At 41.8% G+C, this 27,829-nt stretch overlaps 1 protein-coding gene and 1 long non-coding RNA gene across 2 annotated transcripts in view; one reads left to right on the top strand and one right to left on the bottom strand.

The window, feature by feature from the left end:
• Window positions 1–12,380, bottom strand: part of LOC134297721 (uncharacterized) — a 39,210-nt gene extending 26,830 nt beyond the window's left edge. The window contains exon 1 of the long non-coding RNA XR_010004582.1: window positions 12,248–12,380. This is a non-coding gene — a long non-coding RNA (uncharacterized LOC134297721). The remainder of the gene's footprint in view (window positions 1–12,247) is intronic.
• On the top strand, window positions 12,365–21,235 carry foxi2 (forkhead box I2). The gene is made up of 2 exons (XM_008106721.2): window positions 12,365–12,539; window positions 19,125–21,235. Exons 1-2 carry the CDS (start codon window positions 12,365–12,367, stop codon window positions 19,673–19,675), a joined length of 726 nt encoding a protein of 241 aa, XP_008104928.2. The 3' UTR covers window positions 19,676–21,235.
• Window positions 21,236–27,829: the final 6,594 nt, after the last annotated feature.

Below are 27,829 nucleotides of genomic sequence, written 5' to 3'. Positions count from 1 at the left end.
AAATGCAGACATTATATGTAAGGGCTCATTTAAAAAATAATAATAATTACATTATACCACTACAGCATACTGTTAACAATTCAATATAGGTTGAGCATCCCTTATCTAGAATTCCAAAATCTGAAATATTCTAAAATTGTCCACATGGGTGGCAAATGGTGACACCTTTGCTTTCTGAAGATTTGATATACACAATATTTGTTTCATTCACAAAATGTTTTAAAACATGGTATATAAAATAACCTTCAGGTTATGTGTCTAGTGTGTATATGAAAAATAATTTAGACTTGGGTTTAGACTTGGGTCCCATCTCCAAGATATTTCATCGTCATTAAACCATTGAGCTGCTGAAATTACTGACCAAAAAGTCCGCAGTTCTAATCTGGGGAGCGGAGTGAGCTCCTGCTGTTAGCCCCAGCTTCTACTAACCTAGCAGTTGGAAAACATGCAGTCATGCCGGCCACATGACCTTGGAGGCGTCTATGGACAATGTTGGTTCTTCGGCATAGAAATGGAGATGAACACCAACCCCCAGAGTCAGACATGACTAGACTTAATTCCAGAGGAAAATCTTTACCTTTACCTTACATACAGTATATGCAAATACAGATATTCCAAAATCCAAAATACTTCTGGTCCCATCATTTTGGATAAGGAATACATAAACTATAGTTTTTATTTAAAAATCAGAAGAATGTATATGTTCTGATGTTTTTTAAAGTATTAAAGAGCAGAGATAACTAACAAGAAAAAAGTGATGTAAAAAATCAGAGAAAGGAAAATAAATACAGAAAGTTGGAGAGAAAGAACATGGATTAGATTCAAATTCACAGTGCGATAACTAAACACAGTTGAGTTATTATTATTAATATTATTATTATTTATTCATTTCTATCCCACTTTTCTCCCATGGGTGGCATTCAAAGCTGGTACAACATATAAAATTCATACAAATACATCCAACCACAATACATAATCAGTTAAAACATCATATCCTGATATAAAAACCCAATTAATGTATCAAATAAAACAATTTAAAAACTTTCATGTACTTTTGAGGCAAGTTCCCTCTGTCAATATTACTTTCTCCCACATCCAATTTTGCAATTTTAATGTTCTGCAGCTCTTTTTTTAAAAAATGGCAGCTTTTGGCAAAATCTTTGGTAATTAAACAAGTTCATACTGGGAGAAGAAAAATTATGTTGTTGTGGTCACAGGTTTTTTTTTTTCAAGGCAGGAGCTACTTGAGAAACTAAATCACTTCTGGTGTGACAGAATTGGCCGTCTGCAAGGATGTTGCCCTGGGGATGCCTGGATATTTTTTGATATTTTTACCATCCTTGTGGGAGGCTTCTCTCATCTCCTTGCATGGAGCTGATAGAAGGAGCTCATCTGCACTCCCCCTGGGTTGGATTTGGTCAGCAACCCAACCTTCAGGTCAGCAACCCAACCTTGAAGTCATCAGTCCTGCTTGCACAAGGGTTTAACCCACTGAGCCACCAAGGGCTCCTTGTGGTTGCAGATTATTGGTTTGCATAGCTTTGCTTTATACAAATCAACTAACGGTCCTTCTAGCACAAAGCTATCAGCTCCAACTAGCAGTACTGGAATCCCAGATTTTAGACAGATTTCCCACTAACCTTCCCATGGCATTCCTTGTGTTCCTGGATGGTCTTCCATCCAAATACAATCCCTGTGTGTCTATTGATGTAAGGCAACCCATAAGCTTCATAAGAGTTTTCTTAGGCAAGAGGCGGGTTTGTCTACAGTACGAGCCCCAAAGCGACTTAATTTTTGAAATCACACAGAGGCAGGGGTGATATAGGTGAACCAGACAATTTTTCTCATACATTCCCATTTTAATGCTTTTTTTCATCTTGTTTGGAAAGAAATCTGAGAGGACCATATGAGATTCTCATCATGCCTACAAGAAACAATGGCATGGTTTCTACTTCATTCATAAGCGGTGCTAGCCTGGGACATTTTGCCAACTGCCTGAGGCAAAGTAGCAAATGGTGCCCCTCTCCGGTGACTAACATGACACCCGACATCTAAGGCAGTCATCTCCTTCTGCCTTTTCTAAATTCCACAGAGACGTCTTCCTGGACACTATCAGACATAAGGTGCTCGGTTAGAGACACCTTTGATTCTTCCAATGCTTCCAGACATTGTGTTCAGATTTTGGAGGCAATTATTCCAGGCAGGCATTTGGTTCCAGAAAAACTCTAAAATGATCCACTTGCCAATTTGCTTCCAGCACATGAAATCCTCTACATAAATGTTTACAAGAAGGAACTATTGTAGCAATACCTATGTGGTTTTCCTCTCTCCTGCCCTGGGTGAGGATGGTTGTCAATAGGACAAGGGGATTTCAGAAACAGCTTAACAACCTTTCTACTCTTAAAGCAATCTCATCTTTATTTCATTCCAGCAGGTGCAGCTGGCAAAGGAAACATTTCCAGGCTGTGTAATTTTAATTCCAAATTGCTACTGTGAATCTGAAACCTTCAATTAAAGTATTAAATACACTCCCTCTTCAGGCAGTTTCCACCTTCCCTACAATCCAAACAAATTGGCCCCGAGGCTTATCATAGCAAAGACATTTCCCACCAACACCCCCATTTTTTCCAAGATCCAGTCAATCAAACAGCCAGGGATACTTTGGCTCAGATGCTTGGAGTTAATGCACGCCTTAAGGCAGGTGAAGAGCACTGGAGCATTCAAGAGTGAAAAGTCAGAGTAAAGGTGATAAATTACCATAAGTGAAACCTAATGCAAAGCCTCGCACACCACAGAATCAACAACCGTGATTGTATGTCACCAACCAGTTCTGAGGAAGAAGTTAGCATTCTCATTCTCGCTTTTAATTACATGGGTTGGTTTCAGTGTCATTCTTCTTTGGAAATGTGTTGTTTCTTGGTTTTAACATCCACAATAAGTGATGCAATTAATTTTATTTTATTCCTCAAACTTCTGAATCTCCATCAGACTTGCTTTATTTTCTTTTGTAAATGATGTACATTTACTTGATTTCTTTTAAAATTTTCAAATTAATAAAAAAAAGTATTTTCTCCCCTTTTTCACTGATTGGAAACAAATCCACAGGCTAGATAACAGAATATCCTTAGATGTATTGCTTCCATGGACACTTATATCCAAGCTCTCTGTGATATCGTACCAAAAGCTACTATGACTCACTGTACATAGTTGATAGTGACTCACTGTATTTGGCAACTACAGTAGAGTCTCACTTATCCAACACTCGCTTATCCAACGTTCTGGATTATCCAACGCATTTTTGTAGTCAATGCTTTCAATATATCATGATATTTTGGTGCTAAATTAATAAATACAGTAATTACTACATAGCATTACTGTGTATTGAACTACTTTTTCTGCCAAATTTGTTGTCTAACATGATGTTTTGGTGCTTAATTTGTAAAATCATAACTTAATTTGATGTTTAATAGGCTTATCCTTAATTCCTCCTTATTGTCCAACATATTCGCTTATCCAACATTCTGCCGGCCCGTTTATGTTGGATAAGTGAGACTCTACTGTATATTGGAATCCTAAGGCTCAGGCAGGTACACAGCCGCACCATCAAGTTGGCTGCATAGCTCTCCCACTGAAATTTTTTGGGACTGAGGAGCAAGCTACATTTTATTCACTCCTTTTAAAATTAAAGATTTTAATATTATACTAAAAGAGACATAGTCGGCTGTCTTTCAACATTTATACCGACTACATAATTATTCATACTCTGTGGCTTATGTTAGCTATCCGAGTAAGGTTCAAAATTAAAATGTTCTTTTTTGTTAGAGAGGAATATATACAAAGCCGGACTGGCTGGGATATCAGCTTGCCTAATAATAATAATAATAATAATAATAATAATAATAATAATAATAATAATAATAATAATAAATAAATGATAAAAATGCAGACTGTGCAAGGAAACCGACAAAACCATTGATCATATTCTCAGCTGCTGTAAGAAAATTGCACAGACAGACTACAAACAGAGGCACAACTATGTGGCCCAAATGATTCATTGGAACTTATGCCTCAAGTACCACCTCCCAGCAGCAAAGAACTGGTGGGATCACAAACCTGCAAAAGTATTGGAAAATGAGCACGCAAAAATACTGTGGGACTTCCGAATCCAGACTGACAAAGTTCTGGAACACAACACACCAGACATCACAGTTGTGGAAAAGAAAAAGGTTTGGATCATTGATGTTGCCATCCCAGGTGACAATCGCATTGACGAAAAACAACAGGAAAAACTCAGCCACTATTAGGACCTCAAGATTGAACTTCAAAGACTCTGGCAGAAACCAGTGCAGGTGGTCCTGGTGGTGATGGGCACATTGGGTGCTGTGCCAAAAGATCTCAGCCGGCATTTGGAAACAATAGACATTGACAAAATTACGATCTGCGAGCTGCAAAAGGCCACCCTGCTGGGATCTGCGCGCATCATCCCAAAATACATCACACAGTCCTAGACACTTGGGAAGTGTTCGACTTGTGATTTTGTGATACGAAATCCAGCATGTCTATCTTGTTTGCTGTGTCATAATAAAATAATAATAATAACAATAATAATAATGACAATAACAACAACTTTATTCTTTTATCTCACCCCATCTCCCCGAAGGGACTTGGGGCGGCTCACATGGGGAGCAAGCGCAGCAATATACAATAAAATACAATCATATAAATACATTTAAAACATATACACATAAAATCATAAAACATATAATACATTAAAACATACTTGAAATCAATAGCTAAATAGTCAGGCGCAGTAAACATATTCCACTGGGGGCAAGGTAAATGTTGTCTGTGTATAATATCTTATAAACCTCTACTGAATAGACCGGAAGAAGTGCAGTAACTGGGTCTAGGTGGAGGTAAGGGACAGTAGTTAATTTCTGCCAATTTGTGTCTAATGCCAAGTGAGCCTCCTGAAACAATAGACAAGATGTTTAAAATGTTAATGATCTTTTAGTAGCTTGAAAATATAATAGAAGTTCCAATATTATTGCTAAATAATTGTATCTTTTCTCTACTTACGTATTTTTTAAAATTGTAATTTATCTCTTTTAAAAATTAAATGATAGCCTTATAGTTGTGGGTCTCCTGGCATTAATATTTTTAGACCCAGTCTGCCACTGCAAAGCCCTACATGACATGAATTTGTTGAAATGCCATATTTCGTCTTACAAATGTATCAGGATGGTAACAACTCCAGGGAAGGACTTTCTCTCCATCCAGTTACCTTTGGAGGCCCATTTTGTGAAGACACAAGAGACAATTTCCTCAGTGACAGGTTCTGGCATGTGGAACTCACTGCCTTGGAAAACCATGTACTCTCTTTTTACTCTCTACTAAGAAATAAAGCCCTTTTTAATTACACTGCCTTGTATAAACTGAAGGTAGCTTCTGTTTTTGTTCTCATCTGTGTACTAGAATGTTTTAAAATGTTTCATTTTAATTTGAGTGTTGTTAGTTACACTGCGTACCATTTTGCCCCCTTCCCTAAAAGGGCTGCAGATATAATGAATAAATAAGCAAATCCCAATTCCCTTCATTCTTGGTTTGAGAGGGGTTAGGTCCCACGACCTCCCATGAATACCAAAATCCATGGATGCTCGTCCTATTATATACAATGGCATAATAAAGGACCTTATCACATTGGGATATAATCCATTTATATCAGAATGAATCTCGTTTTTTTTAGGGCTGGAAGTATATTGTATTGAGATGGGATGCATACTTTCTTCATCACACCTGATTATTACAATTTTTATTATTTGAAAAATATGAGCCCCTGGTGGTGCAGCAGATTAAACCACTGAGATACTGAATTTGCAGACCAAAAAGTCAGTGGTTCGAATCCGGGGAGTGGAGGGAGCTCCTGCTGTCAGCTCCAGCTCCTGCCAACCAAGCAGTTCGAAAACATGCAGATGTGAGTAGATCAATAGGTACCGCTCTGGCGGGAAGGTAAACGGTGCTCCATGCAGTCATGCTGGCCACGTGATCTTGGAGGTGTCTACAGACAACGCCGGCTCTTCGGCTTAGAAATGGAGATGAACACCAACCCACAGAGTTGGACATGACTAGACTTAACATCAGGGAAAACCTTTACCTTACCTATGATTCGAAAATACTGCTCTTTGACTCATCACACCATGGAAGACTGGCTCCTCACAATCCATTCAAAACACCCCCTACATGATTCTGTGACATTAAAAAAGTATGGTTGCTGATGGGGTGCATACAGATTTTCCTATTGCACACAAAACCAAAGCTTCAGCAACAGAAGAACCTGTAGAATTTCAAAAATCACAATTAGAATTCAGTCTGCAAATAATCAATTTCAGCGACACTTTGCAGGTGGATTCTGACTGAATTCTGATGAGATGGGGCAAAGTAGCAACCATAAGAACAGACCACAGAACAATAGACTGGTTCAAGATCAGGAAAGGAGTACGGCAGGACTGTATACTCTCATCCTACCTATTAAACTTGTATGTAGAACACATCATGCGATTTGCAGGGCTTGATGAATCCAAGGCTGGAGTTAAAATTGCTGGAAGAAACATTAACAACCTTAGATATGCAGATGATACCACTTTGGTGGCTGAAAGCGAGGAGGAACTGAGGAGCCTAATAACCAAGATGAAAGAAGAAAGTGCAAAAGCTGGGTTGCAGTTAAACGTCAAGAAAACCAAGATTATGGCAACCAGACTGATTGATAACTGGCAAATAGAGGAAGAAAACATGGAGGCAGTGACAGACTTTGTATTTCTACGTGCGAGGATTACTGCAACCAGGAAATCAGAAGATGTCTACTTCTTGAGAGAAGAGCAATGGCCAACCTCAATAAAATAATGAAAAGCAGAGAAATCACACTGGCAACGAAGGTCAGCATAGTGAAAGCAATGGTATTCCCCATAGTAACCTATGGATGCGAGAGCTGGACCATGAGGAAGGCTGAGCGAAGGAAGATAGACGCTTTTGAACTTTGGTGCTGGAGGAAAATCTTGAGAGTGCCTTGGACCGCAAGAAGATCCAACCGGTCCATCCTCCAGGAAATAATGTCCAACTGCTCACTGGAGGGAAGGATACTAGAGGCAAAGATGAAGTACTTTGGCCACATAATGAGAAGACAGGAAAGCTTGAGAAGATAGTGATGCTGGAGAAAATGGAAGGAAAAAGGAAGAGTGGCAAGATGGATGGATGTTATCTTTGAAGTTACTGGCTTGACCTTAAAGGAGCTGGGAGTGGTGACAGCTGACAGGGAGCTCTGATGTGGACTGGTCCATGAGGTCATGAAAAGTTGGAAGCCACTGAATGAATAAACAACAACAATATTTTCCAAGCTGTGGATGACTTATTGCAAAATCCCTGGTTACAAAGAGCAGACTGTGTTTCTTTTATAAATGTACAGTAGAGTCTCGCTTATCCAAGCTAAACTGGCCGACAGAAGCTTGGATAAGCAAATATCTTGGATAATAAGGAGGGATTAAGGAAAAGCCTATTAAACATCAAATTAGGTTATGATTTTACAAATTAAGCACCAAAACATCATGTTATACAACAAATTTGACAGAAAAAGTAGTTCAATACGCAGTAATGTTATGTTGTAATTACTGTATTTACGAATGTAGCACCAAAATATCATGTTATATTGAAAACATTGACTACAAAAATGGCTTGGATAATCCAGAAGCTTGGATAAGTGAGGCTTGGATAAGTGAGACTCTACTGTATCTAACCAAAAATGATATTACAAGAATTTCGCTCTCAATGATGGCATTACAAGAATTATACCCTAATTAAAATTTTCTAATGTAAGCCTTCAGTTGGGCATATGGAAATATGGTTTAGGGGATGAAAGGGGACTTAACAAAGTTTCCAAAAGAATGCAAACACAGCAAATAGAGTTACCTAGGTATGAGTGTTAATATCTCATTGAGTCTGAAGAAAAATTTCATGGTGTGGGGGAAGAATTCCTGGGGGATGGTCAATACTTTCATACACTGTGATCTCAGAGATATGTCAACACAGCAAAGACAGCAAAGGGTTTGTCAAGGATTCTAGTCGTAGATATGGTTCAAAATAAAGTGAAAGGTATTTTAAAGTGTGCACATTGCCTGAACATTTCCATTTATTTTCTCAAGCATATTGAAGAATGACTTTGTGTGTCCTTGAGATATATACTTTCCAAGGTGCTGACTTTTTCTCCCCAGAAGTATTGGCGGCTGTCTGTCAGTGTGCAAATTCCACAGAGAGAATTGTGTCTGCCCTGTGGATTGAGGCAAATTTTGCTGCCTGAAATCAGTGTCTGTGTGTCTTCATAAGCAGACTCTTGTTACATAACTAGCAACTAGAGGCCAACAACAGAAAGAATCAGTCTTCTTTATGACAAACTTACAAATCAAAGAGACAAAATTGATGGAAAAGGAGCTTTGGGAGTGAATAAGACAAGTCGTGCAAGCGGAGGTGTGAAAAAATATGCACACAGGCAGACCGTTTAGATGCCTGTGGATATGATTACATGCACAAGTGTCAATCACAATTAGTGACTACTGTACTGTGAAAAGGAAATAATGGTTGGTCATTGTTGTCCTTAAATATGGCATTGTGTTCTGGAAAGCTTCACGTTTGATGTCAGCTATATGTCTCCCAAATTTTATCTTTTGCTCCAGATCAGAAACATTTTCCAACTGTAATGAGCTTTGTTGATGACAATGGATGTTTGTGATGCTGAGGTGGAAAGTACAAGGCATCAGTCGCATGTAAATTTTATACCAAACTGAGGACTAATACTTGAATGTACTCCAGAGAGGCTTGCACAATTGCCTGATCCTTTTATGAAACAATCATTATCCAGATTTGGAAAGGCTTAACACCCCTTTGAAGACCTAAAGCATTATAAATCAATGTTGTGTTAAAATAGCCACCTTCTGTGATCCTTTAAAATCCATTTTCATACTCAAAGTAATCCCGGAATTATCTTAATTTATTTTTTTTCCTGCACTGTCTGTTGCCAGTTAAAAGGTACAAAATCTCATGCCCACTAATACAGTCATCACCTCTCCATCTTGTCGTGGAATCAGAGTTTGGAACATTACTTTTAAGAAGATGAGAAAGTTGGGAGGAGACATGATAGTCACATGTATAAATATGGGAAAGGATGTCATAAGGAAGAGGGGACCAGCTTGTTTTCTGATGTCCTGGAGACTAGGACTCAATGGAGCAATGGGTTCAAATTACAGGGAAGGAGACTCCACCTGAACATTAGAAAGAACTTCTATTATTCTATGATTCTAATAATGACGGTGACAATGATAATGATGAAGGTGATGGTGAGGCTAAGGGTGATGGTGGAATTCACTGCTGGAGGAAATTATATCGGCTCCCACCTTCATGACATTTAGGAAAGGCATGAAGACTTTCCTCTTCGAATGCGCTTTTAACTGAAGCTAGGCATTTATGGCTACAGAAGAATGGGGAATTTTAGATTTATTTTAACTTTTAATGTTCAATAATACAGAAAGTTTTTAAGGATTATTGAACCTCTAATTCTTGTTTAGCTATGATTTTTAACTATTTGTGTATATATTTTTAAATATGATGTGAGCTGCCTTGTGTCCGTCCTGGAGAAAGGCAGCATAGAAATCTCTGTAATAAATTATCTATCTATATAAAAATGTACGTTTGTAGGATTGAGTAAACAACAAAACCACTGAACCAAATCACACCAAATTTGGCCACAAAAGACATAGTCATCCAATCTATGTCTTTCAAACCAAAAACCTGGAAAATAAAGTCCAAATTAGAGAACAAGGAAGAGCCGTTTTCAACCCTGGTTGCTGGTCAGAAAGGTAGGCCCCTTTAGGCCCTGCCCACTTCATCTCCTTGCAACCCCCTCGGCCACAATGGCACCGGGGTGCAGCCAGGGTTCAGGCTTTTGAGGCTGCAAGGCTATTCACTGCTATTCCACCTGGCCAACAAAGCATTCCCATAAGCCACAGCAACGTGTGGCCGGGCACAGCTAGTAATATATAAATAAAAATGGTGATGCTGCTGCTGATGCTGGTAGTGATTATGATGATGACTGTGATGGCGATGCTGCTGTTGATAATGGTGGTGGTGATGATAGTAATGAATGACAGTGATGGTAATGATGATGATTGTGATGGTAATTTTGATGCTGATAATAATAATAATGGTGGTGGTGGTGATGATATGGTGGTGATGATGATGGTAATGAATGGTGGTGGTGGTGATGATAGTAATGATGATTTTGATGGTGATGCTGATGCTGATAATGATGGTGGAGGTGATGATGATGATAATGAATTAATGTTTAGCCTGCAGAAGGAAAGTTGAGAGGAGACATGATAGCCATGTACAAATATGTGAGGGGAAGTCATAGAGAGGAGGGAGAAAGCTTGTTTATCTGCTGTCCTGGAGACTAGGATGCGGAACAATGGCTTCAAACTACAGTAAAGAAGATTTCACCTGAACATCAGGAAGAACTTCTTCACTGTGAGAGCTGTTTGGCAGTGGAACTCTCTGCCCCAGAGTGTGGTGGAGGCTCCTTCTTTGGAGGCTTTTAAGCAGAGACTGGATGGCCATCTGTCTGCGGTGCTTTGAATGCGATTTCCTGCTTCTTGGCAGGGGGTTGGACTGGATGGCCCATGAGGTCTCTTCAAACTCTACTATTCTATGATTCTATGATCCTATGTTGATGGACCATAGATGATTATGGTAATGAATGATGATGGTGATGATGGTAATGAATGATGGTGATGGTGAGGATGATGATGATTGCAATGGTGATACTGTTACTGATAATGATGATTATGGTGGTGATGGTAATGCATTATGGTGATGGTGGTGATGATTATGATGATGATGATTGTGATACTGCTGCTGCTGATAATGATGATGGCAATGAATGATGATGATGGTGATGATGGTAATGTTGCTGCTACTAATGATGATGGTGATGATTGTGATGCTACTACTGCTGATAATGATGATGGCAATGAATGATGGTGATAGAACCCTTGTATGTCTTTCGGGCTGTGTGGCGATGTTCCAGAAGTATTCTCTCCTGACGTTTCACCCACATCTATGGCAGGCATCCTCAGAGGTTGTGACGCATGGATGGGTGCCTGCCATAGATGTGGGCGAAACGTCAGGAGAGAATACTTCTGGAACATCGCCACACAGCCCAAAAGACATACAACAACCCTGTGATCCCGGCCATGGAAGCCTTCGACAACACAATGATGGTGATGGTGGTAATGAAGATTGTGATGGTGATGCTGCTGCTGACAATTATGACGGTGGTGCTGATAGTAATAAATGATGGTGGTGGGTGGTGATAATGATGGTAATGAATGATGATGGTGGTGGTTGTGATGGTGATGCTATTGCTGATATCGATGATGGTGGTGATGATGGTTGGCGATGATGATGATTGTGATGGTGATGATGATATGGTCGTGGTGATGATGGTAACGAATGATGGTGGTGATGAGGATGGTGATAATGATGATAAGGTTAATGTAATTTGCACCCAGTGTCTGTTTGGAGAGTTGTCAGACCCTCTGTCAAAGAACTGCCAACATCCCTGGACGTGAGTCCCCCTTTCCTCTTGTTGCTCCTCCTTGCCTTCCCAGACAGAGGAGCCCAGTGGGGGCTTGATGAGAAGGGAAGAGGGATGGCACAGACTCCCTGCCAAGGATGGGTTGGGGGGAGAGGCAGATAATGGGGGAGGCTGGAATGTGGGCCGTTTCCCGCTCTGGGCGCCGCAGGGGAGGGCTGTGGGAACGGCGTTATTTGGCGAGGGCTTGTCCACCTCGGTGGGGCAGGGCGAGGGGGCGGCGCTGCCCACCCCCCACCCAGCCACCTCCTTGGGCAAGGTCTTCCTCGCTGGGGCCGCTGTCGGGCGGCGGGGCTGGCCATGAGCGCCTTGGAGGGCCAGGCGGCCCCTTGCGCCCACGAGTTGCTCGAGGTGGCCGCCTTCTACGGCGGAGGCGGCGGCGACAGCAGCGCCAACCTGAGCCTCTTCCCGGGCCCGGCTTACAGCTTGGCTGGGGAGGCCTCGGGCGGCGGGTGCGGAGGGGGCGGCAGCGCGCCTTACCTGTGGCTCAACGGCTCCTCCGCCCCGCACCCGCATCCCCACCCGCCGCCTCCGCCTCCTCCTCCGCAGCCTTACCTGCCCTCGGCGGCGTATGGCTCCGAGCTGGGCTGGCTGTCCTCGCTGGCCAGAGCCGGGCAGCAGGAGTTCCTGCGCTTGGTGCGCCCGCCCTACTCGTACTCGGCGCTGATCGCCATGGCCCTCCAGAGCGCGCCGGGCAAGAAGCTCACCCTCAGCCAGATCTACCAGTTCGTGGCCGGGAACTTCCCCTTCTACAAGCGCAGCAAAGCCGGCTGGCAGAACTCCATCCGGCACAACCTCTCGCTCAACGACTGCTTCAAGAAGGTGCCCCGCCACGAGGACGACCCCGGTAAGGAGGGCTGAGGGAGTGGGACCTGCCGCGGGAACTCATCCAGGCTCTCGTCTGAACTTCTAGGGCTCAAGGCTACGGGATCCTGGGAGGTGGGAGTTTGGAAAGGGAGCCCTAAGGCTTTAAGAGTGTCACCTGCCCAAGGGTGACAGGGAGCCAACAACTCCCCTGCTAAAACAGCTCCACTGGCTGCCGCTAAGTTTCCAGTCCCAATTCAAGGTGCTCCTAAGGATAGTAAAAACATCAAAAAAAAATCTGGGCGTCCTCTGGGCAACGTCCTTGCAGACGGCCAATTCTCTCACTCCAGAAGCAACTCTGGTTGCTCCTGACACGAAAAAAAATCTATCTATACACATAAGGATGTTGATCCTTGTAGGATCGACTTACTTGCCTACTAAGCAATAGACCCTCAGGTATGCTTTCTCAGGATTACACTTAGCACTTTAATTTCTACACCTGCTGCGTAATTACCCCTCCCTGATGACTTGACATTTTTTTCTGCACCTTGGCCCAGATCTTTTGATCCAATTCATGATTTTAACAGTTTATTTTGTATATTGACCTTTTATGACTGTTTTTATCCATGTTGATGTTTTATTGTTGGCTGATTTGCTTATTGTTTTTGTTTTGATTTTGTGCTGTTGTGTCCGGGCATGGCCCCATGTAAGCCACCCTGAGTCCCTTCGGGGAGATGGGGCGGGGTATAAGAATAAAGTTATTATTATTATTATTATTATTATTATACAAGTGAAAATGTGCATGTATGTATGTGGCACTCACATAGACAGCCTCCAACTCCCTCTCAGGACATTGCAGGTTACAGCGAGCACATCCCAGTGTTCCTTTCTCTCTCCATTTGCATGACCTTGCACACTGCTTCTCCCTTAACCCTTTCCTACCCTTTTCTATGGCACACAGCAAACAGAGGAGTTGATCAGCAACTGAACATATTGAAGAGGTCCAGGGAGAATTCACCATGATTAATAGGAGTTGTAGGGGCTGGGATGTATAGTTCTCCTGCATTCTAAGAGCACTCTGAACCCCACCAAGGAAGGAGCTGGAACTAATTTGGCACACAGACCCAACATGGCCAAATTTGCATACTGGCAGGGTTTAGGGGTGATTGACCTTGACACTTAGGAGTTATAGTTCACCCGTATTCAGAGAACACTAGACCCATCTGATGACGGATCTGGACCAAACCTGGCACACAGACCCAACATGGCCAAATTTGCATACTGGCAGGGTTTGTGGGTGATTGATCTTGACACTCAGGAGTTATAGTTCACCCGTATTCAGAGAACACTAGACCCATCTGATGACGGATCTGGACCAAACCTGGGACACAGACCCAACATGGCTAACTGTGAATACTGTCAGAGTTTGGAGAGAGTTGACGTACCCAAGATTTTTGGGAATTGTAGTTCACCCACAACCTTATACATTTCCTAATGGGAGCATTAATAAAAAACAAAAGCAAAGATTGAGGTTTTCCCCCTAAGAAATAGCATAAGATATCATCAAACTGATATTACCTAACATCTAAAAACAAACAAGGCCCTTTTCAAATAACCTGGGCACTGCCTTGTTCCCAAGCTAGTTACCTATAAATCCTTAGATGGTTTGGGTCCAGTCTATCTTCATGATCACATCTTTCGCTAGAAATCTGTATCTTCCCTCGTTCTCACAATTGGCAGGACGAGGGAAGGGAACGGGCCTTTTCAGTGGTCCCCCTCCCCCCCCCCCCCGCTCTGGAATTCCCTCCCCAAAGAAATCAGATTAATTCCCACATTGGACTCTTTCCGGAAAATTTTGAAAACCTGTGCTTTTGATTAAATCAGCGCATCTCTACCTCACCTATAGCGTTGAACTGATTTATGTCTCGTCTTACCAATGGCCTTTATTCCTACTATACACGGATTTCATCCCTTGCCCCAACTCTGAATATGTCCACGGCACTGGTCAGTTGTTGGATTGTTGAATTGATGATGTTCGATGTTTTTTATATATTTTATGTATTAATTTTGGAATGCAATTTTATGCTATGTATTATTGTGTTTTTAGGGTTTGATCCTATGTAAGCCACCCTGAGTCCCTTCAGGGAGATGGGGCGGGATATAAGAATAAAGTTATTATTACAGTAGAGTCTCACTTATCCAACACTCACTTACCCAGCGTTCTGGATTATCCAACGCATTTTTGTAGTCAATGTTTTCAATATATCGTGATATTTTGGTGCTAAATTCGTAAATACGGTAATTACTACATAGCATTACTGCATATTGAACTACTTCTTTTGTCAAATTTGTTGTATAACGTGATGTTTTGGTGCTTAATTTGTAATATCATAACCTAATTTGATGTTTAATAGGCTTTTCCTTAATCCCTCCTTATTATCCAACATATTCACTTATTGAATGTTCTGCCAGCCCGTTTATGTTGGATAAGTGAGACTCTACTGTATTATTAAGGGAGCTCAATCAGGTTGCAACTGTATTGGATGCACTTGAACTGCCATGGCTCAAGGCTACAGGGTCCTGGGACTTGGAGTTTGGTAAGGCACATGGGAAAATTCACTTTGAGATAAGAGCCATTCAAGTTAAGAACTCAGTCAAGGAATGAATTCAACTCTTAATTCAAGGAATCACTGTATATTCCTCAGGCTGTTGTGATCTTTGTGAAGATAGTGACAATGGGCATGTGGGGTGAATTGTTCCCTTTCTGCATGTGGTCTAACAAATATCAAATTCCAGAAGCAATTCCTTGAGTTAGGAGTTCAATTCATTACCATGATTGAGCTCTTGACTCAAATAGCTCTAACCGCAAAGTGAATTTTCTCATTGAAGTGCTATTGATCTGTTCTGGCTTAATATTATATTATATTTACCTATTATTATATTTAATATATTATATTCAGAGCCCCCGATGGCACAATGAGTTAAACCATTGAGCTGTGGAACTTGCTGACCAAAAGGTCAGTGGTTCAAATCCAGTGAGCAGGGTGAGCTCCCGCTGTTAGCCCCAGCTTCTGTCAACCTACACACTGACAATATAATATACAGGCAGTTCCCGAGATACAAACATCCGACTTACAGGCAACTCATAGTTAAGATATGTTATATATATGGCTGGAGTTACACTTAAAAATGCACCTGTTCCGACTTAGGTACAAATTCACCTTGAGAACAAATCCTAACTTGGGGACTGCCAGTATATGGCCTACTCCAGTGTTTCTCAAACTCTGTTCCTCTAGGTGTTTTGGGCTTCAACTCCTGCAATTCCTAACAGCTGATAAGCTGGCTAGGATTTCCGGGAGCTGAAGTCCAAAACACCTGGAGGAGCAGAGTTTGAGAAACACTGGTCTACTCTGACCATGCAATGTGGCTAAACTGTATTATATGACAGTAAAAAGCCAGCCTTAAGCTGAATCTCAACTGTAGTTTAGCCCTAAGTGGTCAGGACATAGGGGTTGTTAGAGTGGTCCAGCATTTCTGTGTTCTCAAATAATATACTGTGTCCAGGTTGGTTCATCAAGTGCTCTGCTATAGCTGAATTCCCTGCTTGAGTTAGTCTGCAGTGCCTTCATGTTCCCTTGATTTGTGTTTGGCAATGCTGCATTTGGGGAATTCCAGACATGAAACAATCAGGGCCAGCTAACACCTCCCAACAAAGGATTCCCCAGGCAGGAATCAGCCAGTCTTTGAAGTTGCAAAGCTTTTCAGTGATTAATTGCTACATTCACACTTACCTCCAACAGACAGAGTTCTTTCTCTCACCCTGGATGTTCCACTGATATATAAAGCTCCCTTGCCTAGTTTTCCAATATACCTCCCAACCTCTGAGGATGCCTACCATAGATGTGGGTGAAACATCAGGAGAGAATGCTTCTAGAACATGGCCATACAGCCTGGAAAACCCACAGCAACCCAGTGATTCCGGCCAGGAAAGCCTTCAACAAGACCTAGAAATATTTGTCTGAAAATCAGTCCCCAAAACCTGGGTCGAGACTTATGACCAGGCCAATGTGAGCATTTTACCTTTTTTATCCAAAAAGGAACCATCCCCTTCTTTACATAGAATAACAAAGGACAAGAGTGTAGTCCATTCCTGGAGAAACCAAAAGAAACATGCTACTCTCTTTGTTGTGGCACTTTTACTGCTTTTTTTGAATGCCAAAATGGCACTGGCAGCCAGAGTGGCTGGCCCTTGAAATGGCATTGATGTTTTCCCCTCTTTGTGGAATAACCCTTCACATCCATGGGTGAAATCAAAATCCACAATCTTGCCCCTCCCCAAGAAACCTGTCCCCAGTGTATAGATTATTTATACATGAATATACATGTTAAGTATTATGCGTGGGGTGTATTATGAAAGCACTATACAAATGTTTGTTATTGTACTGAAAAACAAAACAAACCTCCTGCTAGCATAGGCACAGCAGGTTTCAAAATCATTCTTGGTTGTTTAGTCCCTTGAAAAGGATTTCCTGATTTCATTCTCCCACCCTGAACATTCCACAGATATATAAACCCCACTTACCTAGTTTCCAACACCTCACAACCTCTGAGGATGTCTGCCATAGATGTGGGTGAAATGTCAGGAGAGAATGCTTCTGGAAATTGGCCATACAGTCCAGAAAACTCACAGCAACCCAGATTACCTGATTGTTATCAATTTTACATAATAATTGTTTATTATTATTATTATTATTATTATTATTATTATTATTATTATTATTATTATTATTATTATTTGTGGAATACACACACACACACATAGAAACATACCATCTTTGATATTCTACAATGAAAATACAAGTATTTTTGCCCAGTCCTGCCACCTCCCTTTTACATAGTAATTGTGACTTCAACGTGTTTATTGGCAATGCTATGATCTGGTATAGCCATTCTCAATCTGTTACTCTGACATAAATCCCCATTAAAATTTCCAATATTTAATGGGATATAAAAAAAGGATGACAATTTTTTCCAGGCTGGGGCAGCTATACAATAATATGTGAATACTACACATATAATGATATGTTAATAATGTGTTTCCCCTCTTTCATATTGCTTGAATGTGTGTTTTTGTGAATGCATGCTATGATCCTGAGAGTCATATCCAATGACTTTTGAAAGACTACAAATAGTAGGAGGAAAATCCAGATAATTTGAAATTTGATACCCATAATGCAGGACAAAAGAAGCGCAGTGATCATCAACAAAACTTTCTGTGGAGTTTAAAATGCTTAGCGGGAAGGTGGGATGCGGTGTAAATACAACAGTACGTAATGAGTATTTAAGTACATTCTTGCCTTTAAAATTATATTGAGAATTGAACAATTTACTACTTGCTAAGGAAGTGGTAGAAAAAAACCAAAATGGATGTAGTAACACTGGGCCATTTTTCAGGGCTGGTGTAACTTACTTTTCGTTCAGCCACAGCCCTGTCTGCTGCAATACAAGTGTAAAAATCATGGATTGTATAGCAAAATTAAGATTGTATTTATGGAAAAAATATATCATCCTTGTATAACTCAACTTTCAAGATCTTGTAAAAATCTGAAAAAGCATCATCATTAGATAGCAATTCATCAGAGCTGTTGGTGATGCTAATTGTCCAACAGAATCCAAATTTGGCAGCCAGACTCTCAATAGGGGTGGGTCCAAAGACCACTCCATATCTCCTACTGATGTGTATCTGTTTACATTAGTAAAGGTAAAGGTTTTCCCCTGACATTAAATCTAGTCATGTCCGACTCTGGGGGTTGGTGCTCATCTCCATTTCTAAGCCGAAGAGTCCGTAGACACCTCCAAGGTCATGTGGCCAGCATGACTGAATGGAGCGCCATTACCTTCCCACTGGAGCGGTACCTATTGATCTACTCACATTTGCATGTTTTCAAGCTGCTAGGCTGGCAGAAGCTGGGGCTAACAGCGGGAGCTCACCCCACTACCCAGATTCAAATTGCTGACCTTTCGGTCAGCAAGTTTAGCAGTTCAGTGGTTACAGTACATTAATTAAATAAATTCAAGCTTTCTGGAAGGGGAGTACCATCTCTTCCTCTGTAAATGTATTTATGGATACAAATCACTTATGCTTTATCGCAACTCAGCTGAGAACTTCATATTTGGAGTCAATTGAACTAAATCCCAGGGATGATGCAGATATTTGATCCGGATCAGGATCCTGATCTTGTACAAACTTTGATTGTAATGTGGATTGTATGCTCTCTGTGTGTGTGAAATGTGTTTGTTAAATGTTTTGATACGGCCGATGGGCTAATCTATAAAATGTATTGACACTTATGCTTTATCGGGGTAATTTAAAAATCATTTTTAAAAGTTTATCATTTACAATGAGCTATGAAGACAGGAAAGAATAACAAAATCAATAAAATTAAATATTGGAATGAAAGGGATTTTAATTAAAGAGCACTTATCATAAAAACTGGTCTATTTTCAAGGGACAGCATTGTGCTCATTGAATAAACATTTTTTGTTGTTGTTGTTGTTGTTGTTTTGTACCTTCAGCATTTTTTCTGCCTGCCCCTATTAAATCCATGTGTTCTTGACTTGTTTATAGGTAAAGGCAATTATTGGACCCTGGATCCAAACTGTGAGAAGATGTTTGATAATGGCAACTTCAGAAGGAAGAGGAAAAAACGATCTGATGCTACAAATGGGTCTGGAGCACCCAACAAAGTAGAAGACAAAAGGAGCAGTCCTACAGTCCCACAAGCCTCTGAACCTCACAATGTGGCCCCTGTGCCACGGCGATGCTCCCCAGGTTTGATGACTAACTGCAAATCCCCCAGCCTGAGCTCCAGCCGTTGTTTCTCCACCTTCGTCTCCACCATGAATGCCGTGGCCCAGAGGCGGAATGGCTTTTCCAGGCAGTTTTTCAGTGGGCCGGGGTCTGATTTCATGCCTGGGAGGCAGAATGGGCCTAACTTGAGCTCTTGCGCTATTTCCCATAGCAATCCATCCTCAGGATTCGAACTCGGTTCTCAGCCCAACTCCAGAATGAATTACTATGCAAGCACAAGTGGACAGTCAAGCTGCCTCAGTGCCCCAGTCCTGAGTACCTTCAGTGTGAACAATCTGATCTATAGCAGAGAGGGGACAGAAGTTTGAAGGATGGCAGTATAGCCCTTGTTTGATGTATATCACACAAACAGCCTTGGTTGAGTGCCTAGACGTTTTGCCTTAAATCCAATAGCCTGTTAGTAGCTATCCTCAGTGTTTCTTATTTGTTTGTATCCACAGCCACAATGTGCACCATGACTACAGAGCTTGGAAAAGTTGCTTTCTTGTATTTCAGTTCCTCAAGCCTTCTAACTAGCATCTTCTTTAAGCTCTATGTGGACACTCCTTTAAAGGTATTTTATCCAGTGCCAGTTTGTCTTCTCCCTTCCTCTTTCTCTCTCCTTCCCGTGACTTCTCAGGTTGCACATTTGGGACAATAAATAGAGTTGATCCATAGAACAGTATTCTTTGGAAAGTTTTCCAACACCTGTCTGTAACAGGAACATTTCCTGAGTAGGAAGTTAGTCTCAATGTGGGAATTGTGTTGTCTTCCGGATGTTGTTGAACTGTAAATCACATCAGCCCTAGGCAAGAAAATAATTACAGAGGAATGCTGGGACTTGCAATTCCATAACATCAGAGTGGGAGGAGGGTGCTGTTTACTTCTCGGTCCTGTGTTAGTGACAGAAAGTGCTACAGTAGAGTCTTGCTTATCCAACATAAACAGGCCAGCAAAACGTTGGGTAAGTGAAAATGTTAGATAATAAGGAGGGAATAAGGAAACGCCTATTAAACGTCAAATTGTGTTATGATTTTACAAATTAAGCACCAAAACATCATGTTTTACAACAAATTGACCAAAAAACAAAACAAAACAGTTCAATACATGGTAATGTTATGTAGTAATTACTGTATTTACGAATTTAGCACCAAAACATCGCAATGTATTGAAAACATTGACTACAAAAACATTGACTACTAAAAAATTGACTACAAATTAGAGTTGCATAAAATGAACTTACGGTAACAACATTGTCAGAAGTTAAATCCATAAAAAGTTCAATCCTGTGAAGATTTTTAAAAAATCTGTGATTCTTGCCTGACTAGAGAAACAGCTGTGGATCCGGGGCGGGAGGCAGACTGCGTTGGATAATACAGAACATTGGATGAGTGAAAGTTGTATAAGCGAGACTCTACTGTATTTGCATTTTCCAAAATATCACGGGCCTACATCTTGGAAGAGTAGGCTTTCTACACTGTAAAATAAATAACCAAGTGTTGATTCAGTGCTTCTTACCAAGTGGCACAGCCCATCCGTCCCCATAGACATGTTCATTGGAAAGCACCTCTTATTGACTTCAGCCAGTCAAATTTATGGTCAAGAAATTAAAACTTCAATGCACACTTTAAAATGTTCTACTTCCCTCTCTAGTTGCTTTGTTTACAGTTTCATTACTATAGCCTTAGATTCTCTTTTTAGTTTTTTTAAACAAATGCACTAATCTATAGTGTAGGAATATTTTGGAATTTGTATATAATAGCTGTACGCACCAAGTAAGAAGATATAACTGTGTTTTGGAAAACTCCATTTAGAGATCCTAACTAACTGTGTATTGCTGCTCTGTGCAACAAACAAAATAAAATGCCGCCCTTTGATTTGTCCTAGAATTCAAACTCAGTACCTAATTGTTGTGTTTCTATCATATTTTAGCATCCATTTCAGGATTACCAGGATTTGTACTGAACCAAGAATCACACAAAGCAAAATTGTAGAACTTGTTTCTGAAAGGTCCCAAATCCATCTGAATGAATTTTACAGGAATTGGATGGGAAAACATGCTGAGGATATGCATTCCTTTCTTATTAAATGCAATTTTCCAAGTCCTTTGCTGAAATGATTTGATACATTTTGATAACTTTGATCTGTACAAGTATTCAACAATGGACTATAACTCAGGCTGCTTCTACACTGCCATATAATCCAGATTATCAAATCAGATAATCCATATTATCTGCTTTGAACCAGAATATATGAGTCTACATTGCCAGATAATCCAGTTCAAAGCAGATGATCCGGACGGTATATAACAATGTAGAAGGGGCCTCAGTTTTCAATGTAATTGGATTTAGTGCCTTTTGGAAACAAATGCCGCAATTGTTTTAGGCCCCTTCTACATTGCTATATAATTCAGATTTTCAAAGCAGATAACCCACATTATCTGCTTTGAACTGGATTATATGAGTCTATGCTGCCATATAACCCAGCTCAAAATTGATAATCTGGATTTTATGTGGCAGTGTAGAAGGGACTCTAGAATTTTTGAATAACAATTTTTCAAAAGAGTTCCTTGAAATGTGCAGAATGTCTTTAGGATTTTGGGGCATAAGGCTCCAAGTCAGATTTACTAAAATATGCATCCCACTCTAACATTTTGTAAGCAAAAAGTTGCCTTTGGCTCTTACATATTTGGGATTGGAGATAAAAGGATTGAGTGCAAAAGGCAGGTCTTCAGCTAGATTCAAAACTCTACTTCTCTTGCTTTAAAAAAATTAAGCCCAAGGTAGAAATGACTGAATACATTTGGTCACAGTTTGGGAGGTGTTTATGTATGTTTATATACAGTAGATGCATGTCAAAAGTTACATCTAAAGACTTCCTTCCAAGTTATGATACTTTATATTATTTCTCCAGACAAACAAATGAAGAAATAAAAGCGGGAATGTATTAGAAAGCAGCAGTAAAAGGCCTGCTCTCAAATGGCTTGGAAGAAATCATTTTGCCATCAAAGAGACTTTGGATTTCAGGATATGGGTGTGTCAGCAATTAATTCTGATGGACTTTTTGTAAATGTATTGGCAGCAAAAAAAGTATTTTATAAAAGGTTTTCATCTGTTTCATTTTATCTGCCCTTTGTGGACTAAGGTCCCTTCTACACTGCCATATAAAAGCCAGATTATCTGCTTTGAAATTGATTATATGCCAGTGTATACTTGTATAATCCAGTTCAAAGCAGATAATGTGGATCACCTGCTCTGACAACCTGGATTATATGTCAGTGTAGAAGGGGCCTAAAGCTTGGTCTACACTCCCATATAAAATCCAGATTATCAAATCCACATCATCTGCTTTGAACCGTATTATGTGAGTCTGCACTGCCATATAATCCGGCTCAAAGCAAATCATCTGGATTGTATATGGCTGGGTAGATGGAGTCCAGGGCAGTTTCAGAGCTGGATCCCATGAAAAGCCATTGCCTTCAGGGGCATCTACATGGTAGAATGAATGCAGTTTGACATCACTTTAATTGCCATGGCCCAATTCACAGAATTCTGAGATTTAGAAGGTGAAAAATCTTGTAAAACTGGGTTGTTGTGCATTTTCCGGGCTGTATGGCCATGTTCCAGAAGCATTATCTCCTGACGTTTCGCCCACATCTATGGCAGGCATGCTCAGAGGTTGTGAGGTATTGGAAAACTAAGCAAGGGAGGTTTATATATCTGTGAAAGGTCCAGGGTGGGGGAAATAACTTGTGTCTGTTGGAGGTCAGTGTGAATGTTGTAATTAATCACCTTGATTAGCATTAATGGCCTTGCAAGCTTCATTCCTGCCTGGGGGAATCTTTTGTTCTGAGGTGTTAGCTGCACCTGATTGATTCATGCCTGTAATTCCTCTGTTTTCAGAATGTTCTTTATTACTGTTCTGATTTTAGAATTTTTAATACTGGTAGCCAGATTTTGTTCATGTTCATGGTTTCCTCCTTTCTATTGAAATTGTCCACATGCTTGTGGATTTTTCTCTGTGAAGTCTGACATGGGGGTTGTTCAAGTGGTCCAGCTTTTCTGTGTTCTCAAATAATATACTGTGTCTAGGTTGGTTCATCAAGTGCTCCACTATGGCTGACTTCTCTGGTTGAGTTAAGTCTGCAGTGCCTTTCATGTTCCTTGATTCGTGTTTGGGCAATGCTGCCTTTGGTGGTCCCTATGTAGACTTGTCCACAGCTGCATGGTATACGGTAGACTTCTGCAGAGGTGAGAGGATCCCTCTTGTCCTTTGCTTAATGTAGCATTTGTTGGATTTTCTTAGTGGGTCTGCAGATAGTTTGTAGGTTGTGTTTCTTCCTCAGTTTGCCTATGCAATCAGTGGTTCCCTTGATGTATGGCAAGAACACCTTTCCTCTGGGTGGATCTTTGTCTTTACTCTCATGGCTTGTTCTTGGCCTTGCTGCTCTTCTGATGTTTGTGGTGGAGTATCCATTGGCCTGTAGAGCCCAATTTAGGTGGTTTAGTTCACCTTGGAGGAGGTGGGCTTCAGATTCATTTTGCATGGTCTGCCAGGGCTTTAAGTGTACATAGGGACCACCAAACGCAGCACTGCAAACACAAATCAAGAAACATGAAAGCCATGTTTGGATTAATCCAATCAGAGAAGTCTGCTGTAGCAGAACACTTGATGAACCAATTTGAACACAGTATATTATTTGAGAACACAGAAATGCTGGACGACTCTAGCAACCACCATGTCAGACTACACAGAGAAGTCACTGAAATCCACAAGCATATGGACAATTTCAACAGAAAGCAGGAAACCATGAAAATGAACAAAATCTTGCTACCAGTATTAAAAAAAACCCCTCTGAAATCAGGACAGTAAATAAAAAACAACACTCAGAAGACAGGGGAATTCCAGACATTAATCAATCAGAGGCAGCTAACACTTCCCAATAAAGGATTCCCCGAGGCAGGAATGAAGCTTGCAAGGCCATTAATGCACATCAAAGTGATGTGCATCACATTGGCCTCCAACAGACAAAAGAGTTCTGTCTCCCACCCTGGACCTTCCACAGATATATGAACCTTACTTACATAATGTGTTGTCGAAGGCTTTCATGGCTGGGATCACAGGGTTGTTGTGTTTTCCGGGCTGTATGGCCATGTTCCAGAAGTTTCGCCCACATCTATGGCAGGCATCCTCAGAGGTTGTGAGGTACCTCATGTTCCAGAAGCATTCTGTCCTGACGTTTTGCCCACATCTATGGCAGGCCTCCTCAGAGGTTGTGAGGTACCTCATGTTCCAGAAGCATTCTCTCCTGACGTTACACCCACATCTAAGGCAGGCACCTTCAGAGGTTGCGAGGTACCTCATGTTCCAGAAGCATTCTCTCCTGACGTTTCACCCACATCTATGGCAGGCATCCTCAGCGGTTGCGAGGTACCTCATGTTCCAGAAGCATTCTCTCCTGACGTTTCACCCACATCTATGGCAGGCATCCTCAGCGGTTGCGAGGTACCTCATGTTCCAGAAGCATTCTCTCCTGATGTTTCGCCCACATCTATGGCAGGCATCCTCAGAAGTTGTGAGGTACCTCATGTTCCAGAAGCATTCTCTCCTAACGTTTTGCCCACATGTATGGCAGGCATCCTCAGAAGTTATGAGGTACCTCATGCTCCAGAAGCATTCTCTCCTGATATTTCGCCCACATCTAAGGCAGGCATCCTGAGAGGTTGTGAGGTACCTCATGTTCCAGAAGCATTCTCTCCTGACGTTTCGCCCACATCTATGGCAGGCATCCTCAGAGGTTGCGAGGTGCCTCATGTTCCAGAAGCATTCTCTCCTGATGTTTCGCCCACATCTATGGCAGGCATCCTCAGAGGTGTACCTCACAACCTCTGAGGATGCCTGCCATAGATGTGGGCGAAACGTCAGGAGAGAATGCTTCTGGAACATGGCCATACAGCCCGGAAAACATACAACAACCCTTCCTTCCTTAGTTTTTCAATATACCTCACTACCTCTTAAGATGCCTGCCATAGATGTGGGCGAAACGTCAGGAGAGAATGCTTCTGGAACATGGCCATACAGCCCGGAAAACATACAACAACCCTTCCTTCCTTAGTTTTTCAATATACCTCACTACCTCTGAAGATGCCTGCCATAGATGTGGGCGAAACGTCAGGAGAGAATGCTTCTGGAACATGGCCATACAGCCCGGAAAACATACAACAACCCTTCCTTCCTTAGTTTTCCAATATACCTCACTACCTCTGAAGATGCCTGCCATAGATGTGGGCGAAACGTCAGGAGAGAATGCTTCTGGAACATGGCCACACAGCCCGGAAAATGCACAACAACCCGGCCTGACATCACTTTACCTGCCCTGGCTCAATGCATTGAATCCTAAGACCTAGAAGGCGGAAAGTCTTGTAAAGCTACAACTCCCATGCGATGGGCGCAGCCAAAGCAGGAGAGGCGTCGCTGGGCCGCCGGCCTTTGTTTACTGGGCGGGAAACAAACAAACAAACAAACCAGAAAGGCTCCGGTTTGGAGGCTCGCGCCGTGCGGGCAGGTTCGCGTGTTGGCGCCCCTCAAACCCCTCGCCGACGGGCAAAGTTTGCAAATAAGAATTATTTTTTGAAAAACTCCTCATGGGTCCCACACAAAAGATAATCTTTGTGTCCGCCCCGGGGAGCTGGACAATAATTTATAGGAGGAATTTGGGATTTAATCGAGCGTCCAAAATTAATCCGGATCCCTGCTGAGGAGCCCTTTTAATTACTCGTTTCCTGCATGCTAACCTCTTTCGTGAGAGGGAAACAAGAAAGGGAGAGGAATATAGAGGAGGAGGAGGAGAAGAAAGCCCAACTGGGAAGGTTGTGGTCGCACGCTAAAGACCTCCTTTTTATGTCGGGGGGAATAAAAGAGGGAGCCCAGCCCGTCTTGGAGCCAAAGGAGCGGTTTGCAAGAAGGCACCAGGAAGCTAGGATCTAACTCTTGCAACAAAACCGTCCAAGAAACGGATGAAGCGCTCCTCCAGACCTCGCTGGGCTCCAGCTCCCAGGATGTCTCTCTAGTGGCTGCATTGAGTGGATGTTTCAAGTTTCTTCGATGCTTGGGCCATAGGTCTTTCACATACAAGGCAAACAAACAAACACATGAAAAACAGATTTTTAAATCTATACACATAATCTAAAAGGTAAAGGTTTCCCCTGATGTCTGACTCTGGGGGTTGGTGCTCATCTCTATTTCTAAGCCGAAGAGCCGGCATTGTCCGTAGACACCTCCAAGGTCATGTGGCTGGCATGACTGCATGGAGCGCCATTACCTTCCCACCGGAGCGGTACCTATTGATCTACTCACATCTGCATGTTCTCAAACTGCTAGGTTGGCAGGAGCTGGAGCTAACAGTGGCCGCTCCCGCCGCTCCCGGGGTTTGATCCTGGGACCTTTCGGTCTGCAAGTTCAGCAGCTCAGCGCTTTAACGCACTTTGCCACCGGGCCAAAGTGAAAATCTGTATGTGAGTATGCGGCATGAGTGTCTGTCCATTTACACAGACAGGCTCCCGCCTCTACAAACAGCTACAATTCCCAGTACTGAGGAACCCCCAATGGCCATCCCTCCAATGACATTGCAGGTTATAGTGAATGTGTGAACATGTCCAGGAGCCCTGCCAATGTCCTCTACAAATACCATACTGCCCACCACCCAAGTGAAGGCTTTCAGGCAGGACAATTTCATCCTAGATTTCCTGTTTTTCCTCCACCAAAATCACCTTCCAGTATTTCTCCCTCCATTTGTGTACAATTTACATGATCCCGCCCACTGCCTCTCTTAGTCTTTTCCATGGCACACAGCAAAAAGAAAATGATCAGCAACTGAATATACTGGATGGGGTTGGGGGGCTGATTCAACATGATGGAAGTTGTAGTTGTAGTTCACCCTGAATCAAGACACAGCACTGTGACCGCCCACCAACAATGGACCTGGACTACATTTGGCACACAGAACCCCCATGACCAACAGTACATACTGGAGGAACATGGGGGGAATTGGCCTTGATATTTGGAAGTTGTAGGTACTAAAGCCTTCGACTGTGTGGATCATAATAAACTATGGCATGTGCTTGGTGGTATGGGGATACCAAGTCACCTTGTCTGTCTCCTGAGAAATCTGTATAAAGACCAAGTAACCACAGTAAGAACAGACCACGGAACAACACACTGGTTTAAGATTGGGAAAGGAGTGCGGCAGGGCTGCATACTTTCACCCTCCCTATTCAACTTGTACGCAGAACACATCATGCGACATGCGGGGCTTGAGGAATCCAAGGCTGGAGTTAAAATTTCTGGAGGAAACATTAACAACCGCAGATATGCAGATGATACCACTCTGATGCCAAAAGAGAGAAGGAGCTGAGGAGCCTTATCACCAAGGTGAAAGAAGAAAGTGCAAAAGCTGGGTTGCAGTTAAATGTCAAAAAAACCAA

Source organism: Anolis carolinensis, chromosome 3, assembly GCF_035594765.1.
Source record: "Anolis carolinensis isolate JA03-04 chromosome 3, rAnoCar3.1.pri, whole genome shotgun sequence".
NCBI classification, from domain to species: Eukaryota; Metazoa; Chordata; class Lepidosauria; order Squamata; family Dactyloidae; genus Anolis; species Anolis carolinensis.
This window is presented reverse-complemented; position numbering and strand designations above follow the sequence as displayed.